The 26,228-nt window shown below is 33.5% G+C and overlaps 1 protein-coding gene across 2 annotated transcripts in view; it reads right to left on the reverse strand.

Annotated features, from left to right (window-relative positions):
• EFCAB2 (EF-hand calcium binding domain 2) overlaps nucleotides 1-26,228 on the reverse strand; it is a 124,171-nt gene that overhangs the window by 21,897 nt on the left and 76,046 nt on the right. For both annotated transcript variants that reach the window (XM_051993455.1, XM_051993454.1), the window contains exon 3: nucleotides 24,965-25,037. In XM_051993455.1, coding sequence (XP_051849415.1) covers nucleotides 24,965-25,037 — 73 coding nt within the window. The remainder of the gene's footprint in view (nucleotides 1-24,964; nucleotides 25,038-26,228) is intronic.

Consider the following 26,228-nt stretch of genomic DNA (forward strand, 5'->3'; position numbering starts at 1 on the left):
TCAAAACAAAATGTAAATATTTTTAAGTCATTAATAACGACTACTTAATGACTGAATATATTAATAAGGGATAGGAGGAGTACATAAAGTACAAAAATGAAGAGCAACCATTTTATTTTTTATTGCAAAATATATGCATGGGTAATTTTTCCAACATTGACTCTTGCAAAACCTTCTGTTCCAAATTTTCCCCTCCTTTCCCCCACTGTCTCCCCTTTCCCTAGATGGCAGGTAGTCCAATACATGCCACCATCTTCTTTTACATGTTCCTTCTTGCTATTGTCAAGAACAGGACTGTTCTATAGAATGGAAGTTCACATCTTTTTTTCTGTTGATATCCTCAGCACTGGGCCACAGCAGGTCCTTAGTAAACATTTGTTAGTGTTTGATTGATCGTTTGCTGGGAAGATTGGGGGAATGAGTCATTCCCACCCCTTTTTCTCCCCTGAAATTTGCCATCACACCCGTGAAGGCCTTCATAATTTTCTACTTGGCTTTTCTGCTTTAAGTTTCTCCCCATTCTGATTCATGTCTCACTAGGCTATCAAAATGTTCTAAATCAAATGCAAGGATGACCGCATCACACTATTCAATAACCACAAGTGGCTTCCTGTTGCCTCCAAGATCAAATATAAAATCTTTAGTTTGACTTTTCCTTAACAGCTGGTTTCTGCTTAGCCTTCCTCAAAACAAGTGAGTTCAGCTTTTTAAGGGAAAATTAAGAGCATGACAAATTACTTCCCAGCCAATAGAATTCTTCCTTTTGATTCATTCAAAAAAACTGGTTCACTTTTAGTAAAAGTATATAGGGCTTAAAGGTATAGAATGAGATACACATTTTTGGACACAACTAATAAACATATGGATTTGTTTCCAAAGGTATTCCGTAAAGAGCCGACAAACTGAATTGGAAGAGCTGATTAATAAATTTTTTTCAATGTGAGCAATAGTTTATACCTTGCAAATAAGCTAACTTACACACAGTTAGTGTCTGAGGCTGTATCTGAGCTCAGGTATGTATGGCTGTCTCCAGGCCCAACACTCTATCTACTCATCATGTAGCTGGTTGAATATAAGCCATATTCTCTGAAAAGAAATACATTTAAAAGGAAAAAATATATTGAAAATAATTACACATGAAATTACTATTATATTTTAAAATTTTACCATATTGGTACAAATAAAGGCCACAGAGATTTTTAGGATGTACTCTTAAAATAAGATTACTTTTAAAAGAAAAAAATTACACAAATTTATCACATAAAATAAATTTATCACAAAAGATTTTTTAAACTTTTTTCAACTCAAAGATCTTTTGTTCATTTTTATCATCATGACTTTCATCATTATCATTTTATTGATGTTCTTTTCTCCCTGATCTTCCCACCCACACCATTCATGCTTTAAACAAACCTGATTTAGAAAGTGTGTCTGAGTCACCACAGAGCCATAAAATATGAATATGTTATCTGCCTACCTATCTAGATATGAGAATACAACCATTGTATGTGTTATTTATATGTTCCAAGAAGAAACTTCTTCCTTTTTCTATTTAATTCCCTAGTTGATGTTTTGTTCTGATGATGCACTTCCACTTTAGGGAACTTCTAGCTGAAGCTGTGACCTAAAGCAAGACTGATGTTTCTAAGTAGAACTCATTTAAAAAGGTAATTAATGACAAGCACAGGGTGCAAAATCAACTTTGTGCCTAAGAAAAGTAAGAGTAAATTGAAAAAAAAAATTTCTTATGGAAAGAGGCACAGGGGTTTTTTTTACTTCTTAACTGAAAGGGGTTGGCTTTTTTGGGGGAGGGGGGGTTGGTCTTTTTTTTTTATTTTGTGGGAAAGAAGAAAAAATGTTAGGGAATTCAGCTAAGTGAGAGACAAAATTATGTTCTTTCATTCCTTCCTAGTAACTTTTTCCTTATATAGCAATGACTGGTGCTACTAACATTAAACCCTAAACTCCCATGAGGAGGAAGGGGACCCCAAAGCAAATGACTTCTTTTAGTTTTAAAGGTAACAGTGAAGGAGGCTATACTTCTAGTATTATAGCTCAGGAGTTCCCACTGATATACTTCCCCCCATTGTTTATCCATTCATATTGATTAGTTAGTCAAACTGAATGGCTTTTATACATGGATTTTTACTAAGATGGTATAGTCAGAACAGAGGGTACAAAATATCACCTCAAATTGGGGGTACACCCTCCCAAAAGTACATGAACAAGCCAAGGGAAAGGAGGTTCAAGCTTAGAATATACGATATGACAAAAGGGCTAACAGAACTCCTAGAAGTCCTGATATCCCTTTCATGAGGCTCCCACAAAACTGCTCCCAAGTAATTCTGTTGTGCTTAGTTTGTCCTTGGTTCTCAATGAGGACTACCATCAGGTGCTAAGATGCTCTTGAGAATTTGGAATCTTTCAGATCTTTCAAAATTCAAAGGATTTTCCTCTGGTCAAGTGCTAGAGGAAGAAGGAAGGGGAAGACTTTTTCCTGCCTCCTCTACCACCTTTCCCTTCCCCCAGTAATGATCCTCCCAAGTACTTGGATGGAATTGTTTCCACCACTGAACAACTGGCCAGGCAATTGAATTCTGAGCTTTGAATTGGTTTGATCTTTTATTCTAAACTCATAGGATGAGGTTCAATCTCTTCAGCCTATTCTTATACCCTTTCTGTGTAGCATCATTTCATTTGATTTCATGGCTGAAAATATCCTACTTATTTTCTAAGTTGGAAATTAATCAGGTGGTCTGTAGCTAGTTCAATGCCTTTGATTGATTTATTGATTCAATAGAGATATTCTCACCTGAGAAATGTATCAGGGCAAACAGGGGAAAGTGAGTGACTGAATGATTGATTCATTTGATTCTTAACAACTGAAAGGAGAAATGGAAAACAGAAGTCTTTTGCCAAGTGAGACAAGTGAAAGTGCTTACTTGAGAATAAAATGCTGGGAGAAGTGCTGAACACATAAAAGGAGCCAGGGATCCTTGGAAACCAAATATAAGGTTAAGAGAGGAAAGAGATTAAAAAAAAAAAAAAAAAATAGAGTGAGTAAACATATATTAGGAAACTTTTCAAAAGTCAGCTATCTTCCTAAAAATTTAATGATTATCTAAAACTTTAACATAAACTATTTTCATAATTATTTTTAATATAAAAAGCTATGAAAACTCACAGTTTAAATCTTAAATTAAAAATTCACAAAGTCACCACCTAATATTATATAGGAAGGTTACAGCTTCGAGATCCTTAATCACGGCACATTGCTACCACCTGGTGGCAGTGTGCCCAAACTACAGTCAGGGATATAATCAAGGGGCAAAAAAACAGGTCTCCAAAAATTGAAACTTCAAATAGGTCACAAGTTAAAGTTAATACCATTAGCAAAATGTATCAAAGAATATGTCTTTCATGAGTTTTTGGCTATTTTTTATTTTTTACAACGAGGAAGGCATAACAAATTCAATTTAATTCAATTCCACAAACATTATGCCCTTTCCATGGCCAACAAGGTGCTGTACTGCAGGAATACCTGAAAAGAAAGAAAAATACCTGTGGCTAGCAGAATGAGGAGGAAGTGGTGCCTGAACTCAGCATTGGTAAATAATTATTAATTATATTAATTGTCACATTATGTTAGTATTAACTGACATGTTGATAATTCTTAATTGTCCATATTAATAAAGAAGAAGCATAGGAAAGGAAGAGATGAAAAAGGAATATCCATTTGGCACAAAAGCAGAAGTGGGAGATGGCACATTGATCTCTGAGAATAACTAATAAATTGTCCAATTTATCTGATCAGAGAATGTATGAAACTAAATGAGATTAGAAACGCAGGTTGGAGCCACATAGTGTGGGCTTTAATGGTAGGATCAGCAGTTTGTACTTCTCCTAGAAGCAAAGGAGATTGGACTTTTGTCTTTGAAGACAGATAATAGCCTGGGAGTCTAGAGAGTAGGTTCTAGTCCTATTTATGCCACTGACTAGTTACTTCATTTCTCCTCTGTAAAATAAGCAGAGTAGACTGGCTCTCAAAATTCCCTTCCAAATTCCAAGTGTTTAGGCTTCAATGGTTTCTAAAAGGTTTCTAAAAAAAAAAAAATAAAGAAAAAGAGCTCCCTGAAACTGGGAAAACCCAAGTTTTAGAGACTTTATGATAGGGTAGAAAAAGCCTCTTAATGTGTGTGTGTGTGTGTGTGTGTGTGTATTTACATATGTGTGTGTGTGTGTGTGTGTGTGTGTATTCCCAGTGGGGGAAAAAACCATTTTTCCCATTCTAGATTTAAAACCATAATTCATATCTACTTAAAGTACTTGATGTTTCACCCCTCCCAGGGTTGTTAACATGGGGAAAAAAGGTACATTTCATTTTAACAAATATTTAGCAAGATTCTACTATGTGTAGAGTTATGATACTAGGGGAAATAGGAGGAGGCAGAGAAAATACTTGTAATAAAAGATGAATAAGACATGGTTCCTACTTGGAGCTTACTAAAAGAAAAATGACATTCACAAATGTCCTCTTCTTTCCAAGCCTATTTCAGGGCCTTTTCTTCTTAGACTATTACAATACTTCATCTCTGATCTCCCTGTCTCAAATCTCTTCCCACTCCAATCCTAATTTCCTCTTGCTTGCCAAATTGATTTTTCTAAATCTTAGGTCTATCCATCTCTGTCTTTGTTTCTGTGTTTCTTTCACACACACACACACACACACACACACACACACACAACCTAGAGCTTTTTATTAGTTATGTATCATATTTTTATTTATTTATTAATTATGTATTTAGGGCTTCTTATTACCTCTAGGATCAAATATAAACTCATGTTTGGGGTTTATAATCTTGCCCTTTCCTGGTTCCAGCCCTTACTGACTTGCTACCCTCCACAATCCAGCTAGCCTGGCCCATTTGCACTTCCTCAGGGCCGATAGCTCATCTCAGTCCCAAGGCTTTTTCCTGGCTGTCCCCCAGGCTTAGAATGCTTTTACCCCTTACCTCTAACTTTTAGCTTCCCTGGCTTCCTTCAAAACTTGGCTCAAACCCCAGCTTTCCTGATCTCACCAGCTACAAATGCCTTCCCCGGTCAGATTAACTTCACGTACTCTGCATCTACCTTCTATATGTCTACATATTAACATCTCGGCTTTCCTGGGATACCAGGAGGTCCTGAGCACAGCTTTTGCCTTTCTCTGTACTTCTTGTACATGACACAGTGCCTGGCACTCAGAAAACCCTTAGTAAAAGTTTGTTAATGGACAAATAGCTAGCAGAAAAGAGAACAAGGTCCAAAGAGCTAAAGGAATTAAGAACAAATCATTTTACGTGATTGGAAATGAGAAAACTTCATTGCATTTAAGCTGAGTCACGAAAGATGGGCAGAATTTAAATGATCAAGGCCTGGAGAGGAAGGGCATAAAAGAGAAATTCTGAGCATCCAGGGAACAGTATAGCAAAGGAAAAGAGATGAGGAAGGCTGGGATGTACACAGGGATGGTGAGTGGTCCAGTCTGTCTGAATTTAAAAAATTAAAAAAAAACTAAAGGGGAGGAGGAAAAAAATGTCTTTCACAACTATGGCTACATCATAAAAAATAAGAGTCGATCTGATTCTTAGAAAATTGGAAAACTTTTGTACAACTTTTGCAAAAGCACAGAGATGGAATGTTTTGTGGAAAGAATAGCAAAAGATCAACTTAACTCTACAGTCTAGCCAATGTTATGCTGGGAAATAATGTAGGTTAGGCCTAGAAAGGTGGGTTGGAACCAGGCTGTGAAGAAATGCCGAACATTTGATCCCAGAAGCACTAGGGAACCCCTGAAGTTAAATGAGCAGAAGAGTGACCTGTGGTCAGGGAATATCACTTCTGAGACTGAAGGATGGGAAAAGAAAGTAAGATTAGGGAGGAGGAAACCAGTTAAGAAACCATTGTGATACTCCAGATAAAAGATATTATTTTTGATGTAGGAAAAAACAACAAAATCAAACTCTAAACATTATAGAGGTAAAAGAAACTCTAGCAGCGAGCTGTATGTCCTTCAGGGAAAATTATCATGGTAGCCTCGCTGTAACCTAACCCAGAAAGGCTACCCAGAGAGCTGGCTGAAACAGCCTGAGCTTGGGTAATAAAAATACAGATGCCTTAACACGAAAAACAGGGACCAGCAACCAAGATTTACCGACAAATGAAAGAGTACAAATTTAAGTGTTGAGGATCCTCCCATTCTCTAAATACCCAGTTTATCATTTGTTAAAATACCTGTATTTGTACTTTTAAGTAACTCGATGGTGTGGCAAATAGAAAGTGAGATCTGAAGTCAGGAAGATGACCTTCAAGTCAGGAGAAACTAAATTCAAATCCAGCCTAACACATTGACTGTATGATCCTGGGTAAGTTACTTTAACCACTGCCTGCCTCAGATTCCTTGTGAGGATAATAACAGTACCTACAGCTTAGGGTGATTGGGTGAATAAAATGAGGTAATATTTGTAAAGCACATTTGAGGTATTTTTTATTAAAAGAAAAGGTGGAAAAATGACACTTCAAAGCTAAGAATGTGGTCAGTATATTGATTTTTGTTTCAACTTGTATCTCAAACATTGCCAAACACTTTGTCTGCACTATGTCATTCACTATCACCTTTCCAAAAGGCACAGAATATCTATGTGGATTAGCCTTAGTGAGATTAATTGTGAATCAATTTCTAGAAAAAGAATAGAGTATAAGTCATCTGACTTAGGATTCATTGCCATTTTCTTTTCTTGGTAAGGGGAGACAGTCAAGGTTCAGTGACATGTGCAGGATCACCCAACTAGTAAGTGGCTGAAGCTGGATTTGAATTCAAGTCCTCCTGACTATGGGACCAGCATTATCACCTAACTATCCCTACCTTACAGTCTGAGAGGGTCACCATCATCTCTTAGGAAAAAATTGGTATTCATAAATTGGGATTTCAAAGCAATCATTCTACAAAAATGATACTCTCATGTTCAATTAGAACAAAATCATAAATTCACTGAATCTCAGAGTCAGAAAGGACCTTGGATACCCTCCAGTTCAAACTATACCAATAATAATAATAATCATGATTATTCTGATGATGATGACTAACATTTAGATACAAGTTTATAAATAAGTATAAGTTTACTATATGTATTACCAGACCCCAGTATTGTGATATCACTGGTCTTTATCAAAATCAAAGGATGAATAACAACTATGGGTCCCACGCATTGTGCTAAGTGCTTTATAATATCTCATTTGATCCTCACAACAATCCTGGGAGGGAAGGAAAAACTATTATGATTCCCATTTTACAGATGAGGAAATTGAGGTAACAGGTAACATCATGCATCGTGCAGCCTCTTGGGCCTTACCAGGAGTAATCAATCAAATTGGTTTATTAAGCTATTATTAAGCACTATTCCAGATGGCAGCCCAATAATCCTTGAGATAAATTCCATATGCTCATATAAGGCAACAGATATTTAATATGATTATAATTAAGTTCATATAGCACTTTATAGATCCCAAAATACTTTAGCACAAATTACATCATCTAATTTTCAGAGCGACCCTGGCAAAGTAGATAATAAAAGTAATACTACATTTTTTTAATGAAAAATTGAGGTAGACAGGTTAAGTAACTTGCCAAAGGTCATACATCTAATAAGTGAAAGAGTCTGGGCTTGAACAAAATGCTAGGCAATGTTTAACAACCAGTTTGAGAGTGGAAAGAGGGAATGTACCTTCAACATACTTTCAAGTTAAATCTGCATTAACATCATCTCCATCACTTTCTTAAGTTTAGGCAATTAGTTAAGCAAGCCCTGTAGTATTGTAAAATTACTCCAATAAATTTGCCTCAAAAAAAAAACAAAAACAAAAAACTATGGTTCATAGTTTTCATGAAGAACAAGACACAACTGAACCAAAGCTACATATAAATAGTAATAAATAGCTCAATCCCTGGGATTATGATACAAACAGATTCCCTGCTATCAGGAGTCAGAATAATTTTACAAAGGAATTTTTTCCATCAACCCTAAAATGTATTATCTCCCTCTTCATTATCGAAATCTAACCATCCTTTCCATCAACTATTGATATTGTTGTTGATAACCTTGTCTCTAATTAATCTCTTATTTGGCCCCTCTGTTACAATCTGCTTGTTATATCCCAGAGTTTATCACGTTTTTTCTTAGTCTTACCTGTATCTTCCTCAGTTCTCACGGAAAGTTCAGGTAAGTACTCTAACTTCCTTTAAAAATGTTTATTGATTTTTTTTCCTTTAATGTTATAATCCTTTTTAAATGTAGCCCATCTTTGTAAAAAGTCATTCGCATCCAGAGAGAGGACTATGGAAACTAAGTGTGGATCACAGTATGGTATTTTCACCTTTGTTGTTATTTGCTTGCTCGTTTTTTTTTTTTTCTTTCTCCCTTTTGGTCTTCTCTTTAGTGATCTGACATTTTTTTGCACAGCATGATAAATGTAGAAATATATATAGAAGAATTGCATATGTTTAACCTATATTGGATTGTTTGCTGTCTGGGGTGGGGGAGGTGAGAAGGGAGGAAATTTGGAACACAAGGTTTTGCAAGGGTGAATGTTGAAAACTATCTTTGCATGTATTTTGAAAAATAAAAAGCTATTATAATTTTTAAAGGAGAAAAATGTGATTGCATTTGATCTTCTTGATCTTCATAATAACTCTAGGAGGTAGGTGCTATTATTATCTCCATTTTATACCTGAGGGAATTGGTGCAAACAGAAATTAAGTGATTTATCCAGCATAGCTATTAAGTATCTGAAGCCAAATTTGAATTCAGGTCTTCCTGATTCCAACCATGCTTTTTGATATGCTGTGTTACTAACTTGTCCAGATGCTATGCTTCTTGACACAGGTTTGGAATATGTTTCTGGGTCCAGAACCAACACATATATTACATATAGATGAACACTATGCCTGAGTAGTAAATTCCCCCTAAAACCAACAATCTTGAAAACTCTTTTCATTATTTTCTATAAATCCCAAGCTTAGGAACAGTATTAATAGTTGTAGATCTTTCCTTGATACATTGTGTTTCCCTTTATCCAAACCCATGCTTTCTAGGGGTTAGCTAATGGAATACAATTGTTTATGAGACTATTCTGATGTTTTTATAGAGAATAAATGTTTGTCATTTTTTTAAACTTTAATTTAATACCATATTTTTCTCAAAGTATTTTTATTTTACATACTTTTATTCAATGCATGTTTTTATTTTCCAAACCTACTTTTACTTTTTCCCCAAAAAGTTACAAATCATTATTATCTTCCAAAATGAAAAAAAAATTCAAACTCTATTAATTAATTTTCAATATTAAGATTTAAACTGAAATTTTAAAACAATTTATTAATGTATATCTCTATATGTGGAATGCATATTATATATAGTACTTTGTCAACATTAGATACCATATAAATAAAAAAAAATGTACTCCATCTTCCTCTCTTATTTAGTGAGGTTTCTCTTGTTAGAAGAAAGAAAAGAAAGAAAGCAACACATTTACTGCATTCTGACATCATGTGCAACATAATATACCCATAGCCCTCTAGTTCTTGAAAGAAAGGAAATTTACTTCATTTCTTCTCTAGGTCACAGTTGAACATTAAAATTACACTTAATAAATTTTCACTTTATTTCTTTTCATTTGCATTGAGATTATTGTTTTTCTGATTCTGCATCTTTCTATATCAGTTCAGACAAATCTCCCCATTTCTCTGAATTCTGATATCCTTCATTTCATGTTACCATAACATTCCATTTCATTCCTAAACTACAATTTGTTTAGACCTTCCCCAAATGATGGATACTCAGTTCTAGTTCTTTGAAACCACAAAAAGTGCTGCCATGAATATATTGATATATATGGGATCTTTCTTTTTGTCCTTAATTGCTTCCTTTTTAGCTCTCATTCAAAACTTACCTATTAGGGGGAACTTTGTCTGATTAACAAATCTAAATTGCACTCCATAATCTGGCCCCACATTACCTACCCAATCCCAACAATTTCTAACATCGTTTCAGTTTATTGGATATCCACTTTGCTAGAAGAATTTGCCATGTTCATGCCTCATCTTTATTCATATTCCCTTCATTTGCAATGCCTGCTTTTGCCCCTGACACTATTTAAATCGTATCCAACCTAAAGATCCAGTACAAATTCCAATTCTTTCAGGAATTCTTCCCTAACTTTGTGGAAGGGGTTAAGTGACTTGCCCAGAATTTCACAGTTCATAAATGTCTGTGGCTGGATTTAAACTTAGATTCCATATTCCAGGCTTCTAACCACTGTAAAACCTACCTGCCTCAAGTGCTTTATTATCACCACCTCCTTCTGGTCATTCCTTTATACTGTCCCTCAGTATTCACCTAATTATACAATTTCTTTTTAACAAATTGACATATTATCTTGTAACAATCCACACATTATTTATTAAATTCTTTGTCTTCATAACTAGATTAAGAATTTCTCTGGGATTATAAACAATGTAGCCTAGAAGGCCCAAGCAAATGTACCATCAAAAGCTATAGTACTCAGCTTTCTTTGTTGTAACAAAGAATTGGAAAGTGAGGGCATTACTCATCAATTGAAGAATGGTTGAACAAGTTGTAGTATATGATTGTGATGGGATGTTATTGTGATGAGACCTAACTTCTTAAACTGTGGTTCACAATCCCATATGGGATCTCTTAATTAAATGGAGAGAACTGACAAAATTCTGATTTATTAACAGTAAATGTTTGGTGTGTATACCTATTTTATGTACCTATATACCTGGGGTCATATAAAAATTTTTCAAGCAAAAAGAGCTCACCAGTGGGAAAAGTTTAAGAAGCCCTGATATAAGAAATAATGAGCAAGATACTTTCAGAAAAACCTAGAAATATTTCTATGAGCTGATGAAAAATGAAGTGAGCAGAACAAAGAGAACATGTACACAGCAAGCAATATTGAATGATAATCAAACTTAAATGACTTAGCTATTCTTAGAAATACAATGGCTGAAGATAGTTCTGAAGTAATTATGATAAAAAATGCTGTCCACCTCCAGAGAACTATTGATGGCAAGTGAGTACAGATTGAAGCATACTCTTTAAAACTTTATTTTTCTTAGTTTTTTTTTTTAAACACAGCATGACTAATATGGAAATGTTTAGCATGACTGTACAAGTATAAGCAAAATCAAACTGTTTGTCTTCTCAATGAGGGAGGATAGAAGGAAGCTAGGAAGAGAATTTAAAAGTCAAAATTTAGAAAAATAACAAATGTGAAGAATTGTTTTTACATATAATTGGAAAAAAAACTTATTTTTTTCCAAAAAGCTATATATACCATTTCAGTCACCAAAATAATGCGACTCTAGTTCCCAAGAATCTTACAGAATAAAAACAGATGAGAATATTTAATATCCACACCTAACACAAAACATAAGTGTGGCTTTCTCACCTATCATCCTTGAAGAAACTTGAGATAGCCAAATCCTAAGAGAACAAGAATTCATCTCTTTAAAAAAAAAATTACTTTGTAGAAAATTACTTTTTCCCCCTTCCCAAAGATGTATATTTCATGAGATCTCATTTTATTAACTAAAATGCTCCTGTAGTTTTTAGTTTAAAAATTGGACCCTTTAAACAATGAAAAAAATAATATTGTTTAATTATAATCTGGTGACCTTTTGTACTTTGTTGTTTTTAGATTTTAAAAAGATGTGACATGGTTCATAAGTGCCAGGGAACAATTCTCAGAAGTTTCTACTGCATGGCTATTGCATTTGCCAATCATGATATTTCCACCACACCATTAATTAGTAACAGTGCCCATGAGGTAGAGAAACTCAAGGAGGTACTTCTATACTTTATAAGATAAAATAGTTCCTTTTCCTTATTTGAATTGCTGGGCTGACTTCAGTCCCTAAGGTTTAAAATATATAGATATTTCAAATTGCTAGGTTCATTAAATGTTAAAACATTTAATACCTAGATTTTCTTAGAACTGTTTTGCTAAGTCTGCCCAGAGGCTGGGTGTTTAATAATTGAGAAGTCTGAATTTCTAGTTTATGAAGGTTAAAAAGGATAATATTCAGAGTCAGACATATTTTAAGCACCACACTCGCAGAGCACTTAACATGTTTCTGAGACCCGACCTTCAGCACTTGTTGCTATTCTAGTCGTAAGTCTCTTTAAAAGTAGGAGTTGGTCATCATGCCAAGTGATGTGGAGTATGTGAGTCAGGAAAGTGTAAAAAATTATGATGAAAACCAGAGCCTAACTCAAGCATATAATGGGGCACAGTCTGGATCAGAAACAGAAAAAGAAATGGAAAAAAAGAGGAAGAAAGAATGCTTTAATCTTAACACTCTTAAAGGTAGATATTAGCCAGTTTATTTTTTTAATTGAAAAAAAGAAACAGAAAAACCAAAATTGTAAATAGATCCAGGACCAAGGACAGATAGATTCCTGAGGTTTCCCATAAAAGATCTCAAAGTTGACACCAATCTAATCATGACTGCACCTTTGGTCAATCATCCCTGAATCCACCTTAACTATGCTAATACCAGATCTTTCCATTTTGTCCACAAATATGGTGTTTAATTTTACAAACTCGTATGAAGTTAAAATTTTGTGTGCAGAGCACTGTGTTAAATCCTGAGCATATAAAGACAAATACAAAATTATTTCAGTCCTCAACAACCTTATCTTCCCCTGAGGAGGTACAATATATATATATATATACACAGAGAAGTAAATAAAAAGTCATTTCAGAAAGAAGAGAATTATCAACTAGAATATCAATCAATCAACCAATATTTATTAAGTACCTATTATGTTCCAGGCACTGCGGCAAATGCTAGGAATACAAAAAGAGGCAAAAGACAGCGGGGCGGCTACGGAAAAAGCCTTGTGTAAGAGGTGTAAAAAAGACAGGAACTCTAAAAGGTAGAGATGAAGGAGGAGAGCAATCTTGGTGTGAAGGATAGAATTTGGCTATGACATTTTGAGTCTGGAACAGCAAACAAGCCAGTTTGACTAAAATGTGGTAGGGAGTAACTTAAGTATAAGACAAAAAGGTAGTTAAGAATCAGACTGTAAAGGGTTCTAAATATCACACCTGGGGATTTTGCCTTTTATTAAAAGGTAATGAGGAAGTTGTTCCAGTATCAGAGATCCCCAGGATTCTCTAGACCATACTTTGAGAACCACTGACTAGATGGTGCAGAGAATAAAGCATCAGGCCTGGGGGCAGGAGGATCTGAATTCCAATTCTACCTCAAACATTTACACTGTGATCCTGACCAACAGTATTTAATTCTGATTGCCTCCCTCCCCAATAAATAAATGATTTTTAAAAGAGGCAATAAGGAGCCACTAGAGATTTTTTGAGTGTGAAAGTGATAGGGTCAGCCTATGTTTGGGGTATATTAATTTGGAAATTGTGGAAGAATGATTAGAAAGGAGAGAGATAAAACATTCACCAGGATAGAAAAAAATATTTGTTAAGTACTTATTACATACCAGTCCCTGTGCTAAGCACTGGGAATAGAAACATAAACAAAAATTAACGAAGGAAAAAAAAAGGTCCCTACCCTCAAAGAGCTGAAATGTTAATGTGGGAAGACAATACATAAAAGAAATTGGAAAAGGGGAGAGCTAGATGGAGGAAGGAAGGATATGGGATAACATTGCTGGTGAATAGATAGAAAGATCCATCAAATGAGAAATCAATTGTCCAAGAAGTCTCCAAGTTCCCTTTTGGAAGTCAAGTGAGCATCACCTGGGCACATGGGCATAAAATAACTGACCAGGAACTCACTGATCAGAAAAGATGACCACAGGATAAAGACATCTCCAAGGTGAGAAGTCTTCCAGCAAGAGCAGAAATGAGGAGGGAAATGAACCAGGAAGTACAGTGGTTAGTGCCCCAGGCCCAGAGTCAAGAAGAACTGAGTTCAAATCTAACCTCCAACCCATAATAGCTGTGTGATTCTGGACAAGTCATTTAATTTCTGTCTGCTTTAGTTTCCCTATTTGTAAAATGGGGATTATAACAGCAACTACTTCTTAGGATGGTTGTGAAGGTAAAATGAGATAATCATACAGAGCCTGGCACTTAGTAAGCACTATATAAATGTTAGCTATTAATAGATTCGTTAGATTACTAATAGTCCTGTTAAGAAGTGATAAGGGAAAGATACCAAAAATTTATTTTTAAGGAAGGGGGAAAGTCAGAACTAGGCTAATGGCTATTTGTGGAGAGAAAAGAATAAACATGAAAAAAGTTGTAATCAACAGAACTGATGTTTTAGCCACTGATTGAAGAAGAGAATGAGCAATAGAGAATGGACATTGATATCTCCTAGGTTACAGACCTGATTGATTAACAGGATGGGTACTGCCCTTAACAGAAAAAGGAAGTTTTAGAAGATGGATGGGTTTAATGGATGAAATATAATGAGTTCCACTTTGGAGCTATTGAGTTAGAAATGTCTATGGAATATCCAACAGATAGCTGAAAATGCAGGACTGGAATTCAAAAGAGAGATTAAAGCTCCAAGTGATATATATATTCTGGAATCATATATATAAATATAATAATGGAACACATAAAAATTGACGGTATGAAGAGAATGTAGAAAGGAAAGAGAAAGGGATTCACAACAAAGCTGTGAGGGACACTCATGCTTAGTGGTAAGGGAAAAAAATAATGATGTATCAAGGATGCTAAAAACAGAGTGGTCAAACAAAGAGAGAGTGAATAGTGCAACTGAAGTCATGGAAGAGGAGGGTCAATATCAATAATCTTAAAAGCTACAGATGAGTCAAGTAGAATGAGGGCTGAAAATAGGCCACTGGTTTACCTAACACACAGTAAATATTTATTGACTGACTGATGGCATGTTTGGAAAATCTTAGTGGATCAGGAAAGAGATACTAATTGAGACAATTTTAGCAAAATTACAGGTTACAAAATAAACCCACAAAAGTAAACAGTATTTCTATATAATAATAACAAAATCTAAAAACCAATCGAGGAAAGGAAAACCTAATTCCAGGTAACTACAAAATGCATTAAATATATAGGGATCAACTTCTAAAAGCCTACAAAACACTTGTATAGATTTACAGAGTGCTCCTTAGAGTCAGCTAGATGGTGCAGTGGATAGAGCACCAGTCCTAAAGTCAGGACAATCTGAGTTCAAATATGATCTGAAACACCTAATATTTCTTAGCTGTGTGATTCTGTGAAAGTCACTTAACCCCAATTGGCTCAGCCAAAAGAAAAAAAAAAAAAAAAGAGTGTTCCTAAAAGAAATAAAGAATAACACTGAAATAACTGGAGAAATATTCAGTACTCAGGGCTGAACCATGTCAATAAAATTAAAATGACAATATTATACAAAGTTAATCTATACTATTAACTAATAATTCTCTTATTATCTTAAATTACCAAGGAAGGACTTGATGAAACTTGATTAAAAACAATAACAAAATTCATTTCAAAAAACAAAATACCTAGAATAGCAAAGGAAATGATAACAAGAAGTATCCTTCCAGACCTCAAAATATATTATACAGCAGGAATCATCAAAAACCATTTGGTATTGGTTAGAAAAAGAAAGATGGATCCATGAAACAGACTAGCCAAAGGAGAATTTCAATAACACAAGATTTGATAAAGTAGAAAACATAAACTATCTGGGAGGGAAAAAAACCTTTATTTAATTAAAACTGCTATAAAAAAAGGCTTAGATCAATATGTTATACTATATTCCACAATATATTCTAAATACATAAAAGGCCTTAATCATCTTTAGATGGTCTTAAAGATCATATTTTTTAAAAAAAATGGAAGAGAAATAGGTCATATAACTCTCACAGAAATGGTTAATAGATGTATTCTTATCCAAATAGGGAATAGAGACAATTATAAAAGATCAAATCAAAAAACTTTGATTATATAAAGCTGTGAAAAGCTTTTACACAAACAAAATTGACATACCTAGAATAAGAATAAAGTGATCAAATAGGGAAAAAACTCTTTATTAAATTCCTTTAATATGAGTTTGCTATCTAAGGTATATAAATAATTGATATGTATACACATACAATTGCATATATACAACTAATAACCATTGCCTAATAGATAAGTAGCCAAAGGATATGAGCAACAGTCCTCAAAAGAAAAATGTCAAAGTATTCTCCACCACAAGAAAAAACAAAAGCTCCAAATCACTAATAATAAGAGAAATACATATCAAAATAACCTTGAAGTTAAAACCTCAATCCTTATAAATTAACAAAAAAAATGGCAATAGTCAATTGTGGAAAGTTTGTATAAAGACATGTACACAATATATTATTGATGTGACATGGAACATCCATTTTGAAAAGTAATTTGGAATTATGCAAATGAATTGACTAACATGTCCACACTCTTTGAACCAGAAACTTCATTAGTGGGCTTATATCCCAAAGAAGCCATTAAGAAGAAGAAAGTTCCCAGATATATCAAAATATTTATAGCAGTACTTTTTTGTGATAGCAAAGAATTTGAAACAAAGCACATGCTTTGTTATTAGGGAATGTCTACACAAATTGTGGTACATGAATGTAATAAAATATTACTGAACTGTAAAAATAATTTTATGTTATAAATATAAAAAACATGGAAAGATCTATATGAATTATACAGAATAAACAGAGCCAAAAAAAAATATACACATGACTATAACAATGAAAATGAAAAAACCACCACATCTCAAAAAATAAAAATGAACATAATTGAGTTATAAAGAATGAGTATGAAAAGACCCTCCCAACCCACCTCTTCATAGAAATCCACAGGTATTACACATTGCACATGGTTCTTTTTGTTGTCGTTTTCTATCTTTAAACAAATATTTGCTATATGAAGTGGCTTTTTGGGAGGAGGAGGAGGAGGAAGAAGAATTGCACAGATAACTGATAATAGCAAAAAAAGATATCAACAAAAACTTTTTTAAAAAAAAGAATTTAGGTCATTGGCTTTGGCAGTTAATATTATTGGTAACCCTGCAAAGGTCCATTTCAGTTGAGTTGGAAGTAAGAAAATGGGGGGGCGGAAGGGGGAAGGGGGAAACGGTGGAGTTCATTTGTGAAAGAGAAAAAGAAATGAAGATACTGCAAGGGTCTGACAAGATCAAGTTAAGGGTTGGGTTTTTTTTGTTTTGTTTTGTTTTGTTTTGTTTTGTTTTGTTTTTTTCCTTTTTAAAGGGTAGAAGAGACCTAGGAAATGTGTAGGAGATAATGAAGAAGCTCAGGAAACAAAGGATTGAATGAAGATTAGAGAGGAAATGATTGAAGGGACATGCTAAGGAAGATTTGGGTTAGAATAGAATTAAGAGTACAAGTAGGAGAGCTGGACTTGTCAAGAAGACAAATCTCATCCTCAAAGACAGGAAAAAAGGAGGAAAGAATGATGTAGAGATCTAGGAACTGGAGCTTATGATGGGAGAGCCTCTATTTAATCATTAACATGGGATGCTGAGAGGAGGAAAGAAGGAATGTTGTAAGAGATTTAGGAAAAGAAAAATAATGGTTAAGAGATTTAGGCTAAAAAAGAAAGTTTGGCTAGCTGCTATAGAGAGTATGGTAGAGTCAATCAGTAAATAATAATAAAAATGCCACAGCTCCACCCCTCTGATAATAATATAAATTATAGCGTACCCAAAAGAAACAGTCTATTTTTTCAAGCAATGTTCAGCAGTGTATGAATAGAAGCAAAGAGGGTAGATGGTAAATGGTTTGCGGCTTTATGAATGGAGTTCTATGTTGCATGGTTGAGCACAATAATGTTGAGATCTCAAATGTGGTAGAATCAATGACTCAAGTCCCTGCCCATGTAGATTAGGCTAGTTTTTCCTTAACAGTATTACCTTGAGATTTAGTTGACTCAGAGAACTAAGGCTCAGAACACTGTTATGGCTTCCTGGCCACCAGATTACAATACAGACATGACAGGAGGAGCTTCAACTTTTCCTTCAGCTCTTTTCACTTCAGTCCAGCAGCATAAACAGCATCAACATAATAGAGCTGAGATTAGTGGAATTCATCCTGAAATCTCAATGAATATCCCTTCTCCTCTCTAAATGTCAACCTTCTTTTGTTAACTCATATAGAGACCGCAAGTATTTCATATTATTGAATCCAAAATATCAGTGCAGTCTGAGTCAAACCTGAACCACTATTAAGGGTATAATCATCTCTGTGGGAGACTACATCATCACAAAGATTTAGTCATCAAACTTCAGAGGATTGGTGAACTGGACAGCAAGGGGATATCAATATGTTTTCTGATGTCCTCCAAAAGAAGAGAATAGATTGAGATAGAGAGGAAGACTATAATCCAGAACTGAATCCCTTGAAAAAAGCTTTTTCTGGGTTAAGGAAAAAAAATTTTTTAAGAATTATAAAGCAGTTTGAAGGAAAAAAATAATTAAAAGTTGGCAAGATTTTTCTTTTAAAATCCAGAACTGTGTTTCCATTGATCTGGGAAATTCCCAAGTATGAAAACCTCCTCCACTGGGTAGATAATTAACAGATCTCAAACTTACAGTAGTAGAGAGTTGCCCAGGACATTGAGAAGCTAAATTATATTCCTAAGGTCACATACTATGGCAAAATATAATAGCTTCTAAATGCACTAAGACTTTTGGGACACCCCGTATATCAAATTTATCCAAGGGTCCATGGATAGACAGCAAAAATGACAATAGCATCTAAATTAATCCACAGGCTTAATGCAATAAAATGAAAAATAAGAAACGAGCTACTTCAAGAATTAAAGTGACTCTGTGAAATATAGTATACTACTTCTTGTCATCTGTTGCTCAAGTACTAAGGTATGAAATAGAGAAAACCTTGCTAATTTATTTGACTGTAAAATATACTTTGATAATTTTTTATATTTTCATAAACTATTTTTGCAAATATAAATTAGAAAATATTATCATTTGCTTCTTGGAGTCTGTTACTCCACTATACATCACTACAGATTTTACAATTTATATAGGCATAATTTTTTAAGTTCTGAAGCCATCAGCAAGTTAGTAATTTGCATGATTTGTATTATAAACCAAGAGTTAAAATGTTAAATTACATACAGATGTAAAGCTCAAACATCTAATATGATTTAAGTTTAAAAAAAAAAAAAGAAAAAAGAAAAAACTAAAATATTTCTAATTTAAATACACAAATGTAAAAAAAAATCAAGTGTGTTTGTTCAGGTTTACTTGATAGAAATTCTGTAAATTGTATTTTATAATGCAAAGTATATCACTGTACATTAAAACATGAAACTTCATAGGTTTTTGTTACTGTAAATAGAATAAACATTTACAAAACATTAAAAAAAAAAGAATTCAAATGATAAAATTTCCACTTTATTTTGTTTGGCTTGGGAGGTAATGGAAAGCCACTGGAGTTTATGACCAGTGATGTGGTTAGGTCTGAGTTTTATCACTTTGACAGCGAAATGGAAGATGAAATGGTGAAAGATTTGATGTAGAGAAATCAACCAGCAGGCTATTGCAACAGTCTGCACCAAGGAAGTAGCAATGTCAAAGGAGTGAAGAAGAAGACATATGCAAACATTGTTTTGAAGGTAGAAATGACAGGACTTCACAACTGTTTGGATAATGGAAGGTGGTGGGTGGGAGGGGAGAGAATAAGGAGCTAAGGATGATACCTTAGTTGAGAGCCAAATGACAAATTTATCAGTCTGTGACCAAGACAGTAGGTGGTACAGTGGATAGAGTACAGGGCCTGGAGGAAGGAAGACTCCTCTTCATGAGTTCAAATCTAGCCTCAGACACTTCTAGCTGCATTATCTTAAGCAAGTCACTTAACTCAGTTTCCTCAATGAGGAATTGTTGGAAGTGTAAAATGTAGAAGTTCAACTATTTTAATAAAAAAATTTCTTATATAAACAAAACCAGCATAGCCACAAATAGAAGGAATACAGAAAATTGGGAAAATATTTTCATAGAAAATCTGTCAGGATGTGATTATGTTGGAATACTGCTATTGTGTAGGAAAGAATGAGCTGGTTGATTAAAAAAACATGAAAAGACTTGGACATATGAAGGAAGATGCTATCTACCTCAACAGAAAAAGATGACAAGTGGAAATACACATAGTATGGTCTTACCACATATGTGTATGTTCATAGATATCTGTGTACATGTATATATCTTCCCAAATAGCAAACCACTCCAATATCTTTGCCAAGAAAAGCCCAAATGGGGTCATGAAGAGGCAGACACAACAGAACTTCCATATTACAACGTGAACTCTTTGAGAGCAGGATCTGATTTTGTCTTTTTCTGTGTCCCTCGTATTTGTCACAATAGTGCTTAGCACATAAATGAACAAAGAAGTATAATTAAAAAGTACCTGCATTTGCAATTTGGAACAGTAATTCATGGGGCTGTCATACAGTTTACAAGTCTTTTCTAAAACTGTTGATGTCTATAATTGACTATATCAATAACCAAACTAACAGAAACCATATGATTATCTCAATAGAGGCAGAAAAATCATTTGATAAAATCCAACACCCATTCCTGTTCAAAATACTAAAGAGCATAAAAATAAATGGAGTTTTCCTTAAAATGATCAGTAACATATATTTAAAACCATCAGCAAATATATGTAATGGGGATAAACTAAGTATTCTCAATAAGATCCGGAGTAAAACAAGATTGCCCACTCTCATCATTACTATTCAATATTGTGTTAGAAATGCTAGCCTTAGCAATAATAGAAGAAAAAGAAATTAAGGAATCAGAGTAATAAAGAAACCAAATTATCACTGTTTGCAGATAATTTGATGGTACACTTAGAGAATCCTAGAGAATCAACTTAAAAACTACCATAAACAATTAACAACTTCAGAAAAGTTGCAAGATATAAGATACATAAATCATCAGCATTTCTATATGTTCCCAACAAAATCCATCATCAAGAAATACAAAGAAAGGGCAGCTAGGTGGCACAGTGGATAGAGAATCAGCCCTGAAATCTGGTGGACCTGAGTTCAAATCTGCTCTCAAACACTAAACACTTCTTAGCTGTGTGACCTTGGGCAAGTCATTTAACCCCAATTGCCTCAGGAAAAAAAAAGAAAAGAAAAGAAAGAAAGAAATATAAAGAGAAATTCCATTTAAAATAACTGTAGATAATATAAAATATTTGGGAGTCTATCTGGCAAGACAAAATCAGAAACTATACGAACACAATTGCAAAAAAACTTTCCGTACAAATAAAGTCAAATTTAAATAATTGGAAGAATTTCAAGTCCTTTGGATTGGATGAGCTAATATAATAAAAATGACAATTCTACCTAAATTAATCTACTTATTCAGTGCCATACCACTCAAACTGACAAGAAATTACAGAGCTAGAAAAAATGATTAAGTTCATATGGAAGAACAAAAGGTCAAGACTTTCAAGGGAATTAATAGAAAAAAAATACAAATAAAGGTGGCATGGCTGTAACAGATCTAAAACTATATTATAAAGCATCAGTCATCAAAACTATTTGATACCAGCTAAGAAATAGATAGAGTAGGTGATCAGTGGAACAGGTTAGGTTTATAAGACATAATAGTCAATGACTTGTATTGGACAACCTGCCATCTAGAGGAGGGAGTGGGAGGAAGGAGGGGAAAAGTTGGAACAGAAGGTTTTGCAAGGGTCAATGTTGAATTATCCATGCATATGTTGTGTAAATAAAAAGCTATAATTAAAAAAAACTAAGTTAATGACTGTGGTAATCTAGTGTTTGATAAACCCAAAGACCCCAGTTTCTGGGATAAGAATTCACTATTTGACAAAAACTGCTGGGAAAATTATAAACTAGTATGGCAGAAACTAGGCATTGACCAATACCTAACAACCTATACTAAGATATGAGCAAAACGGTTCATGATTTAGACATAAAGAATACTACTATAAGCAAATTAGGAGAACAAGGAAAAGTCTCTGTCAAATCTGTGGAAAAGGAAGGAATTTATGGCCAAAGAAGAATTAGAGTACATTATGAAATACAAAATGGATAATTTTGATATTAAATTAAAAAGTTTTTGTACAACCAAAACCAGTGCAGACAAGATTAGAAGGAAAGTAGAAAGCTGGGAGAAAAATTTTACATCCATGGGTTCTGATAAAGGCTTTATTTCTAAAACATAAAGAGAACTGGCACAAATTTATAAAAGTACAGGCCATTCTCTAATTGATAAATGGTCAAAGAATACGAACAGACAATTTTCAGATGAAGAAATTAAAACCATTTCTAGTCATATAAAAAATGTTCTAAATTATAATTGATCAAAGAAATGCTAATTAAGACAACTCTGAGATACCACTATATACCCCTCACATTGGCTAAAATGATAGGAAAAGATAACTGTTGGAAGGGATGAGAGAAAACTAGGAACTTAATATATTGTTGGTGGAGTTGTAAAATGATCCAACCATTCTTGAGAGCGATTTGGAACTATAACCAAAGGTAAACTGTGCATACCCTTTGACCCAGCAAGTGTCTCTGCTGGACTTGGATCCTAAAGAAATCATAAAAAAGGGAAAAGGATCCATATGTGCAAAAATGTTTGTAGCAGCTTTTTTTATAGTGGCAAGAAACTGGAAACTGGGTGGATGCCCATCAGCTGGGCTGAATATGAATGTTATAGAATATTATTATTCTATAAGAATCGACCAACAGGATGATTTCAGAGAGGCTTGGAGAAACTTATGTGAACTGATACTAAGTGAAGGGTGTAAATCAAAGAGAACATTGTACACAACAATAACAAGATTATGTGATGAACAGCTGTGATGGGCTTGGCTCTTTTCAAGGATGAGGTGATTTAGGCCAATTATAATAGACTTGAGATGAAGAGAAACATCTGCATCCAGAAAAAAGATTTTGGGGACTGAATGTGGACCACAACACAGTATTTTTACCTTTTGTTGTTGTTTGCTTGCTTTTTTGTTTTTTCTTTTTTGATCTGATTTTTCTTGTGTAGCATGATATAATTGTATAAAAGAACTGCACATATTTAACATTAGATTACTTACTCTCTATAGAGAAAGGGGTGGGGGAAAAGCAGAAGAAAAAATTTGGAACACAAGATTTTGCAAAGGTGAATGTTGAAAATTATCTTTGCATATATATATTTGTAGTATAAGTTTTTTTAATTAAAGCTTTTTATTTTCAAAACATATGAATGGATAATTTTTTTAATATTGACTCTTGCAAAACCTTGTGTACCAATTTTTCCCTCCCTTCCTTCCCACCCACTCCCCTAGATGGCAAATAATCCAATATATGTTAAACATGGTAAAAATACATGTTAAACCAATACATGTATACATATTTATACAATTAACTTGCTCTTTGCATATATTTTGAAAATAAAAAAGTTATTTTTTTTAATAAAAGCAAAAAAACCCAAACTGTTAATATCCTTTGATCACTTGTCAATCAGAGAGTGGCTTTTAATCTTATACATTTATGTTAATTCTCTATATATCTGGGTTATCAAGCCCTTATCAAAGATATGCACAAATTTTCTTCCCAGTCAGCAATTTCTTTTCTTATTCTAGCTGTAATCTAGTCATTTTAAAGCACTGAGATAATATATTTTATCTTTTGTCACTGCCTCTGTTCTTATTTGGTTAAGAATTTTATCCCTAGGTATACCTAAAAAAGTTATATAATCTTATTATATTCAATTTTTTTATAGTAAGTCTGAATATTGAAGTAAAGTATCCATTTTGAATTTATCTGCTATTTGGAGTAACATGTTAGTCTACACCTAATTTCTGCCAAACTGCTTTCCAGTTTCCCTAGCAACTCTTGTCAAACAAATTTTCCCCCACTAATTTACATTTTCAAATGTGTTGAATATTGGATTAATTGAATTCAATGATTTCTGATTCTTATAAAGTTTATTCCACTGACCTACTTTTCTATTTTTCATCAGCATATCCGATAGTTTTAGTGAATACTATTGTGTGTATATATAAATATATACATTTAACTTTTTTAAATTATATATGTACAGTATGAATATACAAATATATGTATATTGTATATTCATACTGTACATTTATAATTTTAAGAAGTTAATTATAATACAAAGCTTTTTAAACTTCTCTAGAAATTAGTCTGCATCATATAATTTAGTTGTTAATTATATGCTATCATATTATTTGCTTGTTACTTCACATGTACTTTACTCTTATCTCCCAAAGTATATTGTAATCTCATCCAAGATAAGAAGAGCTTTAACATCCAAACAGCACTCAGCACATGGTCAAAAGTACTGATTGGTTGATTTTAAATTTTTACTGTTGATCTCTCTAAATTTGGTCTTCCTTTACTAAAAGGAAGAAAGTGTGCTTTTAAAAAAAATTTTATTTTACAAGACAACAATAGTTTACATTTGTTTAATGTTTTATACTTTACAAAGTTGTTTTTAACAGTTCTGTAGAAGAGAAAAATAAACTGAGTGAGGGTCAGATAGACAAATTCACTCACACAAGGTCACATAGCTTCTAAATGGCTGAGTTGGAAGTGGAATCAAGGTCTTCTGACTCCAAATCCAGGATCATCCCCTGCCTCTTACACATTTTTATAATTTTTGGTGGGAGGAGGCAAGGCAATTGGGGTTACAGTCACACAGCTAATAAGTGGTAAGTGGTAAGCATCTCAGGTTGGATTTGAACTTTGATCCTCTTGACTCAAGGACTGGTGGTCTATCTAATGCACCATCTAGCTGATGCCCACCTTAAAAAAAATATGACAAATTTTTCAAGGACTTAAAAATCTGAGACAAAATCCTTGTAGTCTTACTTACCTCTGCTATCAAATCGTGCAGTTCTCCTTCACTTGGACAGCAGCCTAATGATCTGATAATTGTACCAATTTCTCTGAAAAACAAAATGAAATGTTCTTCACACACACATACATACACACACACACACAAACTTTTAGAGAGCAAGTTGTCTGATTTTCCAAATAAACATCTTGAATTTGACTTAGTAAGTTATAGGTCTATTGAAATTTGCATTGATGAAAAAAGTACCTACATTGATTTATAGATCCTTGAAGTTATAAAGCTAATATGATTATTAACATAGTATATAAATATACATTTATGTATGTATGAGTATTTAAGTATTTGTATGTATGTATATATATGTTAATTTTTATGTGGAATATAAATAAGTTATATGTAAAAATATTATGTCTATTAGTTAAAAATAGAAATAATATGTAATTAGTAAAACATTAATATATTTATTATAAATTATATGCATATATATATATAAATTAGTTAAATATTTGAGAGTCCTTAAATGGAAACTCTATGAACAACTGTAATGATATAAATGAAAACAACTCTGAATGACTTAAGAACTCTGATCAATGGAATGATCAAGCATGACTTCAGAACAATAAGGAAAACTTTCTTCCCAGAAAGGGAATTGTACTTATATCAGATTGCAGAAAGATGATTGTACTTATATCAGATTGCTTTCTGTATTAGGAGAGGGGAGGGAAGGGAAGGAGGAAGAAAGATTTAGAACTCAAAATGTTACAAAATTGAATGTTGAAAACTATCTTTACATGTAATTGGGGGGAAATATTATTAAGTGAAACAAAAGGGGATAGACTAGAGATATAGAATGTGCCATGCCTTTTCATACATTGTCAATATGTGAATTTGTTTTGCTTAGTTTTACTTATGAGTTACAAGAGAGAGCCTCTAGGTGGGGGTCAGGGATATTATATAGATTATATAGATTGATGGGTAGTGAGAATGATGCAAAAAAATAGTGTCATTGAAACATCTTTTAAAAATACATTGAGAGCAGGAAATTCAAAAGGGATCAAGGACAAACGGCAGTTTTGTGGTGTGTGCATATTCATACAGACACATATATACACACACAAAATATACATGTATTTAAAATGAAATACATAATACAAGTTTATAAATCCTCTTTTCCTGTCCTTTGTATTTTGAAATATTCATATTTATCTTATGGCAGAAAGGCAATTAGGTGGCATAATAGATAGAGCTCTGGGCCTGGAAAAAGGAAAACCCGAGTTCAAAT

Source organism: Antechinus flavipes, chromosome 4 (assembly GCF_016432865.1).
Source record: "Antechinus flavipes isolate AdamAnt ecotype Samford, QLD, Australia chromosome 4, AdamAnt_v2, whole genome shotgun sequence".
Classification (NCBI taxonomy): Eukaryota; Metazoa; Chordata; class Mammalia; order Dasyuromorphia; family Dasyuridae; genus Antechinus; species Antechinus flavipes.